This window comes from Carettochelys insculpta, chromosome 8, assembly GCF_033958435.1.
Source record: "Carettochelys insculpta isolate YL-2023 chromosome 8, ASM3395843v1, whole genome shotgun sequence".
Classification (NCBI taxonomy): Eukaryota; Metazoa; Chordata; order Testudines; family Carettochelyidae; genus Carettochelys; species Carettochelys insculpta.
This window is the reverse complement of record NC_134144.1, coordinates 75965294-75979777: the sequence shown is the minus strand read 5'-3', so window position 1 is coordinate 75979777 and position 14484 is coordinate 75965294. Positions and strand designations below refer to the sequence as shown.

The following is a 14484-nucleotide window of genomic DNA, read 5'->3' as shown; positions in this document are numbered from 1 at the left end:
AATAATTCCAAGAGCTCTATCTTGAGTGGTAAAAGCTAATTTGTACTCCATCATCTTGTATGGATAGTTGGAATTGTGTTTTCCAGTTTGCTTACTTCTATTTTAGTAGGCATCCTTCAGTCTGCATAGACTATGGATTGTGCCCTTTAAAGTTTCAATTGAGGACTTCATTTACAGCGTCTATTGTGACTATGAAGACCCACACGAGAGTGACAGTCCTTGCTGCATCTCTTGCAGATGTAGTGGGTGTCTGGCAAGTCCTTATCGTGCTTTCTGTGCGCTCACTTCTCCTCTGCTAGCTGTCTGATCTTCATCTCGCCCTTCTGAAGGCCCTTGTGTAACCCCTGCCTCCATCTGCTGCGGTCATCTGCTAGTTCTTCCCTGTTGTCCAGCTCGATGTCTACCTCTCTGAGGTCTCTCTTGCAGACATCTTTGTAGCGCAACTGGGGGCATCCGGAAGGTCTTTTGCCAGAGGCTAGCTCACCATACAGGACGTCTTTTGGAATCCTTCCATCATTCATCCTGTGGACATGGCCAAGCCAGCGGAGTCGATGCTGCCTGAGGAGGGTGTGCATGGTTGGGATTCCAGCTTGCTCGAGGACGGCGGTGTTGGTCACTCTGTCCTTCCATGATATTCCAAGGATGCGCCTGAGGCAGCGCAAGTGGAAGACTTTCAGCCTCTTTTCCTGGAGGGCATACAGGGTCCAAGTCTCACTGCCATAAACGAGGGTGCTGAAGATGCAGGCTCTGTAGACTTGCATTTTGGTGTAAGTGTACAGCTTGTTGTTATTCCACACTCTCTTGCTGAGTCTGGACAGAGTTGTGGCTGCTTTTCCAATCCTCCTATTTAGCTCAGTGTCCAACGACAGGGTGTCAGTGATGGTGGACCCGAGGTAAACAAACTCGTGGACGACCTCTAACATATAGTTGTCAATGCTGATTGATGGGGATTCAGCAACATCCTGACCGTGCACGTTTGTCTTCTTTAGGCTGATGGTAAGCCCAAAGTCCTTGCATGCTTTGGAGAACTGATCCAGTAGTTTTTGAAGCTGGTCTTCTGTGTGAGACACTACAGCAGCATCGTCTGCGAACAGCATGTCTCTGATGAGGACTTCTCGCACCTTAGACTTAGCTTCCAGCCTTGCAAGGTTCAACAGTTTCCCATCAGATCTTGTGTGCAGCAAGATGCCCTCTGTTGAAGATCCAAAGGCATGCTTCAGGAGGAGTGTGAAGAAGATCCCGAACAATGTCTGAGCAAGCACGCATCCTTGTTTGACGCTGCTCCTGATTCTGAAAGCATACGATAATGCGCTGTCATACTGGATGGTTCCTCTCATGTCTTCGTGGAACGACTGGATCATCTTGAGTAACCGTGGAGGACAGCCTACCTTGTGGAGCAGTTTGAACAGACCATCCCTGCTGACCAAGTCAAAGGCCTTGGTCAGGTCGATGAAGGCTATGTAGAGTGGCTTTCTCTGCTCTCTGCACTTCTGCTGCAGCTGCCTTAGAGAAAAGACCATGTCAACGGTAGACCTCTCTGCGCGGAATCTGCACTGCGATTCGGGGTACACCCTCTCAGCAATCTTCTGGAGTCTGCCAAGGATGACGCGAGCAAACAGTTTACCAGTGACGCTTAGGAGGGAGGTTCCACGGTAGTTGTTGCAGTTGCTTCTGTCTCCTTTGTTCTTATACAACGTTACAATGTTAGCGTCACACATATTCTGTGGAACCTCACCCTCTTTCCAGCACAGGCACAGTAGCTCATGTAGGGGTTCCAGAAGTGTGTCCACGGCACATTTGATTACCTCTGGTGGTATACCATCCTGACCAGGGGCCTTTCCTGCTGCAATGCTGTCGATGGCTCTCTTCAGTTCATCCACAGTCGGTTCTTGATCCAGTTCGTCCATTACTGGTAGGAGCTCGACTTCATCAATATTGAATTTCATCTTCCATTCTGTTGCCCAGGTTCATGAGATCCTTTTGTGGCTCTTCACAGTCTGCTTGGGACTGAACTATCCTGAGTAGTCTGTATCATGTCATGTTTTGTCACTTCAGTATTTACCCTTTTCTCCAGGACATTTATGAATGTACTGAATAGGAGTGGTGCCAGTATAGACCCCTGGCAGGGGACACCACTAATTCTCCTCTTTCCATTCTGAAAACTGGAGATTTATTCCTATCCTTTGTTCGCTAACTTTTAACCAATTAGCTATCCATGACCAACCATCTCATCCCATGACAGATAGTTTTCATTAAGAGCCTTTGGTGAGGGCCCTGGCCAAAGCTTTCTGAAATTTTAAGTACACTATATCCACTGGATCCCCCTTTTCCAAAAGCTTGTTGACAATCTCACTCAATTCGACAATAGCTCCTCACTTAACGTTGACCTGGTTAATGCTGTTTCATTGTTAAATTGCTTATCTGTCAGAGCACATGCTTACACAAAGTTGTGCAATGCTCCCTAACAACATTGTTTGCCTGCCTCCTATGTCCACTACTTGCAGCATTTTCCAGAAAAGCAGCCTGTCTGTGGGAGTTTGCAACCAGGGTGGGCTGGCAGCCCCCCATCAGCACCCCTAAGTTCTGTGTAAGGTATATGGCTGAGCAGCTGCAGTTCAGCTGCCTCTCCTCATCACTGTCGTGCTGCTCCTGCCCTCTGCCTTGGAGCTACCCCTCCATTCAGCTCTCCTACTATGTATCACATGTCAATAAAGCAGGTTATCATAGCTAGGGAGTCCTGTCTGGACTTTCTGGTCTACTTACAAATGCAGTGTATTCGTAGTGGGGTCAATGCACTTAAAGGGGAAATGCACATCTCAGTCCACCTCTCGCAAACACAGAGTGTGCATCTCTCTCTCTCTCTCTCCCTCTCTCACTCACACACACACACACCTTGGCACTGTGCTGCTGTATATATTCTCCATCTGGAGGAAAGAGTGGTGCACTCAGGGGGGACAATATGGGTTCATCATCATGTTTGGTTTCTGCAGCGAAGTGTTTACAGTCACTGTTCTGCATCTATCATGTTTCCTCCCTCTGTCATAGACCATGCTCCCTCTAAACTAAGCATGAGGCTACATTAACATGTTAACTCTTGAGGGCTCAGCCGAGTGCTAGTTCATCATTCACTAGCAAGATATTCCATGGGAAATAGTCCATCCTCTCACTCCACCATCTAAACCAAGCTTCACAATCATCATTGCTGTGTACAGTACTAAATTGTTTAAAAATTGATAAGGCATGATTTCCCTTTATAATAACCACGTTGTCTCTCTGTGTCTGACAATTTTGTTCTTTATTGTAGATTCAAGTGGTTTACCTGGAACTGATATCAGGCTTACTGGCAGCGATCAACTCAAGGGCCCTTTTTAAAAACTGGCATATCATCATCTATCTTCCCATCATTGGTACAAAGCTGATATAAAAGAGAAGTTACTCACCGTAGTAACGATGGTTCTTCGAGATGTGTCCCCGTGGGTGCTCCACAATAGGTGTCGGGCTCGCCCCGGCACCGCAGATCGGATCTTTCCAGCAGTTTCTGCCGGACCGTGCATGCGCCGGCGCGCGCCGCTCCCCTGCGCGCTCCCGGCCATGTGCGCAATCCGGTCCCCGCCAGTTCCTTGACCAACCGCCTCGGATGCTCCTGAAAAACACCAAACAGAGATCCAAAGTGGGGAGGATGGGCGGGTGGTGGAGCACCCACGGGGACACATCTCGAAGAATCATCGTTACTACGGTGAGTAACTTCTCTTTCTTCCTCGAGTGTCCCCGTGGATGCTCCACAATAGGTGACTACCCAGCAGTAACCCAAGAAAGGAGGTGGGTAATCGGGTTATGTGCAGCTTGCCCCCGAAAGGACCGCTGTCGAGAGGCGGGTATCCTCTTGGAATACCCAGTGTAGGGCATAATGCTTGGCGAAGGTGTCATGGGATGACCAGGTCGCTGCTCTGCAAATGTCTTTTAGCGCGATGCCCTTGAAAAAGGCTGTTCATGCCGCCACCGCCCAGGTGGAATGAGCCCTAGGCAGGACCAGTAAAGGAGTCTTTCGAAGTTCGTAGCACATCTTTATGCAGGACACAATGTGCTTCGAGATCCTTTGTGAAGAGAGACCCTCTCCTTTTGATCTGGGAGTGAGAGAGACTAAGGGTCTGTCCGTTTTCCGGAAGGACTTAGTTCTGTCTATGTAGAAGGCCAACGCCCTCCTCACGTCCAGGAGGTGCAGGCATGCCTCCTTGTTGGAGCTATGAGGCTTCGGGTAAAACAAGGGTAAAACTATAGGTTTGTTAAGATGGAACTCTGAAGAAACTTTCGGAACAAAGGCTGGGTGCAGCTGTAAGGTTACCGCCTCCTTTGAGAATACCGTGCAGGGCGGCGTTGCCATAACTGCTGCGAGCTCACTGACCCTGCGAGCTGACGTGATTGCAAGAAGGAAGGCTGTCTTTATCGTAAGGAGATGGAGGGAAACCGTGGCTAAGGGTTCAAAGGGTGGTCCCGTTAGTGCGCTGAGCACCAGGTCCAAGCTCCACGATGGCGGAAGCGGTTTCCGAGGGGGGTACAGGTTTACCAGCCCCTTCAGGAACCTGGTAACAATAGGGTGGGCAAACACCGTGGGCCCTTCGTCTTCATGCCGAAAAGCCGATATAGCGGCGAGATGGACCTTCAACGAGGAGAGGGAGAGCCCGCCTCTCTTGAGGTCCAGTAAGTATTCTAGTATGACAGGTATAGGCACTTCAAGGGGAGCTAACTGCTTGGTGGAACACCATGCAGTGAATCGAGTCCATTTCTGTTTGTAGGTCTTCCTGGTGGAGATCCTTCGGCTACTTTCCAGGACTTGTTGCACTCCCTCCGTACATGTACTTTCTAGGGAGCTGAGCCATGGATTAACCATGCTTATAAGCGCAGGCCTCGGGGATGAGGATGCACTATGGACCCCTGGGCCTGCGTGAGCAGGTCCGGCGCTACCAGAAGGGGAAGCGGTGGACGATCCGACATGCGGAGAAGCAAGGGGAACCATTGCTGTCGATCCCATGTGGGGACCACTAGGATCATGCGGGCTCTCTCCCTCCTGGCTTTCTGCAGGACCTTGTGGATGAGCACCGTGGGGGGGAACGCGTAAAGCAGTGGGCCCTTCCACAAAATCGCAAACGCGTCCCCCAGGGACCCCCGCCCCAGTCCTGCCCTTGAGCAGTATTGGGGGCACTTCTTGTGCTGAATGGCAAACAGGTCTATCTGGGGAAAACCCCATGCCTGAAAAATTGGTCGTAGCAGATCAGAGCGGATCTGCCACTCGTGTGTGAGTGCGAAGCGCCTGCTCAGCTGGTCTGCCTTCACGTTGTGAGCGCCTGGTAAGTACGAGGCTTTCAACGTTATATTGTTGGCGATGCACCAGTTCCACAGCCGGACTGCTTCCGCACGTAAGGCACGGGATCGAGCTCCGCCTTGTTGGTTTATATAAAACATGGTGGAGATATTGTCTGTATTGATCCCGACTACCTTGCCTTGTATGTGGTCTTGAAAGTGTTTGCAGGCGTTGAACACCGCTCTGAGCTCCAGAATATTTATATGCAGTGACTGTTCCATAGGGGTCCAAAGTCCTTGCGTCACCTTTTCGCCAATATGTGCTTCCCACCCTATGTGGGAGGCGTCGGTGGTGAGAAAAATAGAGATTTGTGGTTGGTGAAAGGGTACCCCTGTTAGCATGTTCTTGGGGTTTACCCACCATTGCAGGGATCTGCGCACCTCTGTCGTGGGCGACACCAGCCTGCGGACGGTATGGGATGCCGGCTTGTAAACGCTCGCCAGCCACTGTTGTAGGTTGCGCATATGCAATCTGGTGTTCTGTACCACGAACGTTGCCACTGCCATGTGGCCGAGCACCTGCAAGCATGTTAAAACTGGCACCGTGGGGCTGTATGTAATGACTTGTACCAGGGAACCAATAGTGCGAAAGCGAGCGTCGGGTAGGTAAACCCTTGCTGTGATAGAATTTATGCGTGCCCCTATGAACTCTATGTCCTGTGTGGGGTCGATCTTTGACTTCGCAAGGTTGATGACCAAGCCCAGCGAAGAAAACGTGTTTGCTGTTACGCGTATCATGCGTAGTACCTCCTCTTTCGAGGCCCCTTTCAGTGGGCAGTCGTCCAGATATGGGAATATAAATACCCCCTGTCTGTGCAGGTAGGCTGACACCACTGCCAGGGTCTTGGTAAAGACTCTGGGGGCTGAGGAGAGGCCGAACAGCAGAACCTTGTACTGGAAATGTTCTTTGCCGACCATAAACCGGAGAAAACATCTGTGAGCCGGGTGGATCATTTTATGAACATACGCATCTAGTAAGTCGAGGGCTGCAAAGCAATCTCCATCGTCCAGTGCAGTGAGTACAGAGGCGACTGTGATCATCCGAAAGCGTTGTTTGCGCAAGTACCGGTTGAGGCCTCGAAGATCTAAGATGGGCCTCCAGCTTCCTGTTTTCTTCTCTGTGAGGAAGTATCGGGAATAAAACCCTTTCCCTTGAAGTCGCTCCGGCACTCTTTCGACCGCCCCTATAAGCATCAGGTGGTCCACCTCGTGCTTGAGTTTCGCCTCGTGGGAGGCATCCCTGAGATGAGGCCTGGGCGGAGGTCTTGGCGGTGGGAGCGACTGAAAGGGGATCACGTAACCCGTGGCTATGATCTCTAGTACCCACTTGTCTGTGGTGATCTTTTGCCATTGTGAGTGGAACGGTCAGAGGCGATGATGGAACATTAATTGTGGATGACATTGCGCAATGGTAGTAATAGTGCAGCCCTCGATCTGTCCGTCAAACTTCTTGCCTTTGGGCCTGCCCCGAGGATGCATGGCCTTGTTGGGAACGTCACCTGGGAGTTCTATACTGTTGTTGCTGTTGATGCCGCCCTTGGTCGTAGCCCCGTTGGTACTGAGCACGGTGAGGTTGGTATGGGTATCGCCGTTGTTGAGGGTAATACTTTTTCTTTCTGTATGGAGGGGTATAAATACCCAGGGTTCTGAGTGTGGCTCTTGAGTCTTTACTGGAATGAAGGACCGAATCAGTTGACTCTGCAAACAACTTCTGCGTGTCGAAAGGGAGATTGACAATTTTTGCCTGCAGATCCCTCGGGATACCCGATGTCTGGAGCCAAGATTCCCTGCGCATGACCCCTGCCATAGCCATTGAGCGTGCCGCCATGTCCACTACGTCCAGGGCGATCTGGACTCCCGTCCTTGAGGCTGCATAGCCCTCTTGCACGATGGCCTTCAGCACCGGCTTCTTATCTTCTGGAAGCGAATCCATGAAAGAAGTAAGCCTGGAGTAATTGTCGAAATTGTGGTTTGCTAGATGTGCTGCATAATTAGCCATTCTCAGCAGCAGGGTGGAGAAGGAGTATACCTTTCTGCCAAATAGCTCTAGCTTCTTGGCATCTCTGTCCGTTCCCCCCGCTTTGTACTGGGAAGTCTTCGATCTCTGCTGAGACGATTCTACCACCAGAGAATTTGGTTGTGGGTGACTAAACAGAAACTCCATGCCCTTCGCTGGGAAGAAGTATTTCTTATCCGCCCTCTTGTTTATAGGTGGAGCGGAAGCCAGGGTCTGCCATATGGTAGTAGCAGACTCCATGATTGCTTCGTCGAGCGGTATAGCGATTTTTGACGAGGCCGGAGGCCTCAGGTTTTTGAGGAGCTTGTGGTGCTTCTCCTGCACCTCTGCTGTTTGGATGCCTTGCATGAAGGCAACCATTTTAAACAGCTCCTGAAACTGTTTGAGGTTGTCCCGGGGGGGGCAACATCCCCGGGGGCCATAGCCTCGTCAGGGGAGGACAAGGAGGAACCACTAGGGTAGACCTCCCTTGAACTCTCAGGGTCCTGCTGCCGGTGGTATACCCTCTAACTAGAGGCTTGCGAGGGAAAATCTCGGGGTTCCAGAATCAGCTCCCCTTGAGACAGCTGTGTTTCCGTCCCCGTCTGTGAGTGCCCGCGGGGGTACTGGGCGGTCGAGGGGGACCTGCCCCTGGGTATGCCTGTGGTGTCTATGCCCGGCGTGATTAGGACGACCGTGGCAGCACAGGCACGGTTCCTGGGATGGAGACCTGGACCACTCTCGAGGTGTATACCCCCGATGTCTGGGAGAGCGAGATCGTCTGGACGATTGAGACAATGTACTGCAGAGGGTCAAATCCCAGAAAAGGCGAGGGTGGCCCGAGCCATGGTGAGGCTGGTTGGAGGAACAGGGAAGGAGGCTCTGGGTAGGCTGGGGGAGACCCATGTCTCCTGGTTGGTGTACGCAGCATAAGGGGAGGACTTGTTGAGAGCAGCCCTGCAGCCCTATCCAGAGAAGGGCTGCAGTGCTGGGTTTTCGCTGCTGCCTTTCCCCTCCCCTGCGGGGCTGGCTCCGCCCCTCCCCGTGCCGGGGATCTCGGCCCCGCTGTCGCCACCGTGCTTGGCACGCTCATCTGCGGTGCCGCGCGGGTGGTCTCCTCCGGTGCCTGCAGGCTACGTGCCTGTTGGCCCTGCACCGTTGGTGCCGCGGGGGTTTGTGCCGCTTGCAACGGTGCCACCGGTTCTGGCGCTTGCCTGGCCGCTGCTCTGAATGCGCGGGCCGGCTGTTTAGTAATCGGAGGCTCAGCCTCTGCCACGTGAGCTGCTGCGCTGCCGCTCGCTTGTGACTGCGGCTGGGGACTATGAGCTATGCCTGTCCCGCTCGCTGTGACCGCCGGCAGGGATCGGGCTGGAGAAAGCTTCCTCCGTTTTTGCACGGAGGGGGTGAGGGACACCGCCTTCCTTTTATGGCGCCCTGTGGGTCCCTCCGGTTGAGGCCTCTCCGGCACGTCTGGCTGGAGGGCCTTATCAAACAGCAGCATTTTCAGCCGCATTTCTCTGTCCTTTCTGGCTCTGGCCGTGAGCTTTGCACAGAAGGAGCATTTCTGGGTGACGTGTGATTCCCCCAGGCATCTGATACATTGACTGTGCCCATCAGAGGCCGGCATAGCTTCGCGGCAGGACTCACACTTCTTGAATCCTGAAAAGGACATTCCGGTCAGTCTTTGAGCTGTTAATAGGGTACTTAGCACCTTCTCTGTGCCTGTTCCCCTCTCACGGACTCCAGCCTGCCGCAGCAGGAGGCCTACTGGCCTTCACGTCCCCGGGGTGCCTCCGCTCCTCCTCTCGTTTCTAAGACTTTCTACTTTATATATATATATATATATATATATATATATATATTTTTTTTTTTTTGCAATAAAGAAACAAACAATTGAACTAAGAACTCTGAAAGAGAACTCTAAAACTCTGAAAAAAAAAACTCTAAATACGCTGACTCTGGCCGCAGCCTGAGCAGATTCCGTCTGCAGCCGGTGGCGGTTAAGGAGGAACTGGCGGGGACCGGATCGTGCACGTGGCCGGGAGCGCACAGGGGAGCGGCGCGCGCCGGCGCATGCGTGGTCCGGCAGAAACTGCTGGAAAGATCCGATCTGCGGCACCGGGGCAAGCCCGACACCTATCGTGGAGCACCCACGGGGACACTCAAGGAAGAACGATAAGTTACTAACTACAGCTAGTAGTTCTGCTATTTGACATTTGAGTTCTTCCAGCACTCTTGGGTGAATGCCCTCTGGTTCTGGTGACTCAGTGCTGTTTATAAATCTGTTCCAAGACCTCCTCTACTGACACATCATTTTGGGACAGTTCCTCAAATTTGTCACCTAAAAAGAATAGCTTGATCTTGGGAATCTCCTTTATCTCCCCAGCTATGCAGACTGATGCGAAAAATTAATTTTTTCCACAATGGCCTTATTGTCTTTGAGTGCTCCTTTAGTGTCTTGCTCATATAGTAGGCCCACTGGTGGTCTACCAGGCTAACTCCTTCTGAAGTACTTAAAAATTGCTATTCCTTTTCAAGTCTTTGGCTAGCTTTTCTTCATATTCATCTTTAGATTTCCTAATTACATTTTTACACTTCACTTGCCAGAGTTTATGTTCCTTAATGTTTTCTGCATTAGGATTTAACTTCCATTTTTTAAAGGATGCTTTTTTGTCTCTCACTGCTTTGATTACTTTGGCACTTCTTTGGTTCTCTTACTATGTTTTTTTTAAATTTCAGATATACATTTAAACTGAGCCTCTTTGAAAAGCTTCCATGCAGTGTGAAGGTATTTCACTTTTAGCATTATACCTTTTAATTTCTGTTTAACTAACATCCTCATTTTTGTGTAGTCTCCAGCTCTGAAGTAAATGTTATAGTGTTGGGCCACTGTGGTGTTTTCTCTGCACAGGGACATTAAATTTTATTATATCACAGTCCCTATTTCCAAGAGGTCCAGAAGCATTCACTTCTCAGATCAGATCATAGAATCAAAAAGTTGAAAGAGACCTCAGGAGGTCACTGAGTCCAGCCACCTGCCCAAATAAGGATCAACCTTGACTAAACCATCCCAGCCAGGGATTTGTTATGCCAGGACTTAAACACCTTCAGGGAAGGAGATTCCACCATCTCCTTAGGTAACCCTTCCAGTGCTTCACCAGCTTCCTAGTGAAATAGTTTTTCCCAATATCCAGCCTATACCTTCCCCACTTCAACTTGAGAACATTACTTCTTATTCTGTCATCTGTCACCTCTCATGTTTTCGTGGAATGACTGGATCATCTTCAGTAACCGTGGAGGACAGCCTATCTTGCGGAGCAGTTTGAACAGACCATCCCTGCTGACCAAGTCAAAAGCCTTACATGAGAGGAACCATCCAATATGATGGCGCGTTATCGTATGCTTTCAGAATCAGGAGCAGCGTCAAACAAGGATGCGTGCTTGCTCAGACATTGTTCAGGATCTTCTTCACACTCCTCCTGAAGCATGCCTTTGGATCTTCAACAGAGGGCATCTTGCTGCACACAAGATCTGATGGGAAACTGTTGAACCTTGCAAGGCTGGAAGCTAAGTCTAAGGTGCGAGAAGTCCTCATCAGAGACATGCTGTTCGCAGACGATGCTGCTGTAGTGTCTCACACAGAAGACCAGCTTCAAAAACTACTGGATCAGTTCTCCAAAGCATGCAAGGACTTTGGGCTTACCATCAGCCTAAAGAAGACAAACGTGCACGGTCAGGATGTTGCTGAATCCCCATCAATCAGCATTGACAACTATACGTTAGAGGTCGTCCACGAGTTTGTTTACCTCGGGTCCACCATCACTGACACCCTGTCGTTGGACACTGAGCTAAATAGGAGGATTGGAAAAGCAGCCACAACTCTGTCCAGACTCAGCAAGAGAGTGTGGAATAACAACAAGCTGTACACTTACACCAAAATGCAAGTCTACAGAGCCTGCATCTTCAGCACCCTCGTTTATGGCAGTGAGACTTGGACCCTGTATGCCCTCCAGGAAAAGAGGCTGAAAGTCTTCCACTTGCGCTGCCTCAGGCGCATCCTTGGAATATCATGGAAGGACAGAGTGACCAACACTGCCGTCCTCGAGCAAGCTGGAATCCCAACCATGCACACCCTCCTCAGGCAGCGTCGACTCCGCTGGCTTGGCCATGTCCACAGGATGAATGATGGAAGGATTCCAAAAGACGTCCTGTATGGTGAGCTAGCCTCTGGCAAAAGACCTCCCGGACGCCCCCAGTTGCGCTACAAAGATGTCTGCAAGAGAGACCTCAGGGAGGTAGACATCGAGCTGGACAACTGGGAAGAACTAGCAGACGACCGCAGCAGATGGAGGCAGGGGTTACACAAGGGCCTTCAGAAGGACGAGTTGAAGATCAGACAGCTAGCAGAGGAGAAGCGAGTGAACAGAAAGCACAATAAGGACTTGCCAGACACCCACTACATCTGCAAGAGATGCAGCAAGGACTGTCACTCTCGTGTGGGTCTTTACAGTCACAATAGACACTGTAAATGAAGTCCTCAATTGAAACTTTAAAGGGAGCGATCCATAGTCTATGCAGACTGAAGGATGCCTACTACTACTACTACATCTGTCACCACTAAGAAGAGCCTCTCTCCATCCTCCTTGGACTGCGCCCCACTTCAGGTAGTTGAAGGCTGCTATCAAATCCGCCCCCCACTCCTCTCTTTTGTGGACTAAATAAGACCAAATCATCAGCTTCTTCTCAATAGTCATGTACTCCAGCCCCCTAATAATTTTTGTTGCCCTCCACTGGGCTCTCTCCTGTGCACCACTTATCCTAAACCCTCCCTCCCTTGGCCAGTCAGATAGGAAAACTGTTCTTGAAAAATGAATTTCCTTTTTGCTTGTCTGTCTTACCAGTTTCTTTAAAAACTCGCTCATCAGCTTGGACCACGGAGCACAGGCTGTTGAGAACAAGTGTGCCAAGTTTGGTGGCCGTGCGCTCCGAAGATTTATAGTAATCAAGGGCACTGTTTGTCAGCACAAACCAGCGTTTCTTCACCTTCAGAGAGGATGTCTTGTTGCTGCTTTGCACCTCCTTATGAAGCCAGCCTAATTGGAAAGAAGCAGAATAAACTTCAAGTTATTGCAGTGTCTCTGGTGACGCCACTCTCCTGCTGGGGGAACCCTCCATTTCTCCATATTTTGCTGAATATCCTCAGATTGCATGCTCCTCATCTGGTGGGCCCTTCAGCTTCCCTTCTACTCAAGTGAGCAGTACCCGCCCCCTGGTCTAGTTAACCTCCCTCACCGAGCCCACTACAGGCAATAAGCTGATACATCCCTTCCTCAGATAAGCAAGCTCACATACACAATTCCCCACTGAAAAGCCAGCGCCAAATATTACACACCTCATACTGCTGTGGCTCAGTTATAAACCTCATCCCACCTCCACATTAGCTGCTGGAAGTGGGCCACATCCTCCCTGACTGAATTGACTTTGTCAGCTCTGGCATTCCTCTTGATTGGGACTCCCTCCTTTTCATGAGCCTGTACAATTAGACTTGCCTCTGTCATCTCCACTACCTTGCATTTGACCAAGCGGGTCTTTGCCCACTAAAGCTTTTGTTCAAAATACCATTAATCTATAAGGTGTCACAGAACTTCTCATTGTTTTTGCAGATACAGACTAACACAGCTACCCCTCTGATACTTTTCACAAATATGATTACTCAGCATCACAGAAGACATATTCCCATTCTCTCAAGAGGCCTGGAACAGCTGATCAGAAAACCCTCACTTCTGTTCCTATAGTCTGGAAGTATCCCTAGCAAGTAGTGGAAAAGCTGTTGGGATGTAAGGAAGTGCACAAATGATATGCAATCTGATTTCAGGCTCTCAGTGTCATGGGAATCAATTATTGCCATCCTTGAGTGGCCAGATAAACAACTAGCCTTTAGCTCATGTGGTAGAGCACAGGGCTTTAGCCCCTATGATTGCAGGTTCAATTCCTGTGCCGGCAACCTGGGACTGTGGGTGTTACACAGTTTAGAGACTAGACAGAATAAATAGGATGTTTTCCTGTCTAGCTTGCCCACTATCTTGGCTAGTATCATCTTATTAGAATTAGTCATTTGGTTTCTCCTGAGCATGGGTTAGAACTAATCCTATGGGCTCCCACTAGAAAAACCAACTTGATGAATTTTCATTAACAATTACATTATTATTTGTATCTACTGGTTAGTTTTAAACACGGGTTGAATCTCTCTAATCCAGAACTCTCTCATCCAGCGAACTCTGTAATCCGGCATGATTTTAGTTACCTGGATACCCACTTATCATGAGCATGGCCAAGTTTCTCGTGGTCCCATAATGTTTGTTTACAGGCACGAGTACTGGCTCTCAGTGTCCTATGTTGTTATTTAGCTGTAATTTACCCCTAAATGTCTTCTAAGAACCCAGTAAGTAGTGAAAGTGTTGGCAATGTGCTAGAAAATATTGACCTCCCATAGTCCAGCAAATTCTCTCATCTGGCACTGGTCAGGCCCCAAGTGGTTCAACCTGTACATTTAAAGTGTGCCTGTGATGGGTGGACTAGGCCCTGAAGCCTTTGGTTCAGACTTCAACCTTCTGAAAAGGGCAGGAGAGAAGTCCTCTAAACTCCTCAGAGCAGCAGTGTGAGAGGCAACCAATGAGGGCTCAACAAGCAAGTATAAATAAAGCTCCTGAATCTGAGCCACGCAGTTCCTCTCTGGAGTTTGAGGAGTGAAAACTGGGTGAACTGTCTGACAGAGAGAGCCTCAGTACTATGGACAGCTCACTGTAGAGAGCTTATTGCAAACCGAACTGTGGCCCAGGGCTAGCTACCGAAGACTGACTGGTGGGAAGACCTGCAGAACCCTGAATGGGATGCTCCTGGGAGTTTATTGAGACTAAGCCCTGAGGTAAGGGCACGGACAGTGTGGGGGCATGGGGAAGTGGGCCAAGTAGTGAGAACAGCAGTAGAACTTTAATGACTGGACGCAACAGACAACGGCAGTTTACAGGATCCCTGGGCTGGGACCCAGAGTAGTGGGCATGTTTGTGTCCCCCACCATCCTGCCAGTAGCTACTGGGGAGGGAGAGGGTCTTAAGGCAATCCAGAGGAGG

At 50.0% G+C, this 14484-nt stretch overlaps 1 protein-coding gene across 1 annotated transcript in view; it reads right to left on the bottom strand.

The window, feature by feature from the left end:
- The window catches only part of LOC142017056 (unconventional myosin-X-like), a 262366-nt gene that overhangs the window by 46312 nt on the left and 201570 nt on the right, over nt 1-14484 (bottom strand). The window contains exon 31 of the mRNA XM_075001671.1: nt 12253-12447. Coding sequence (XP_074857772.1) covers nt 12253-12447 — 195 coding nt within the window. The remainder of the gene's footprint in view (nt 1-12252; nt 12448-14484) is intronic.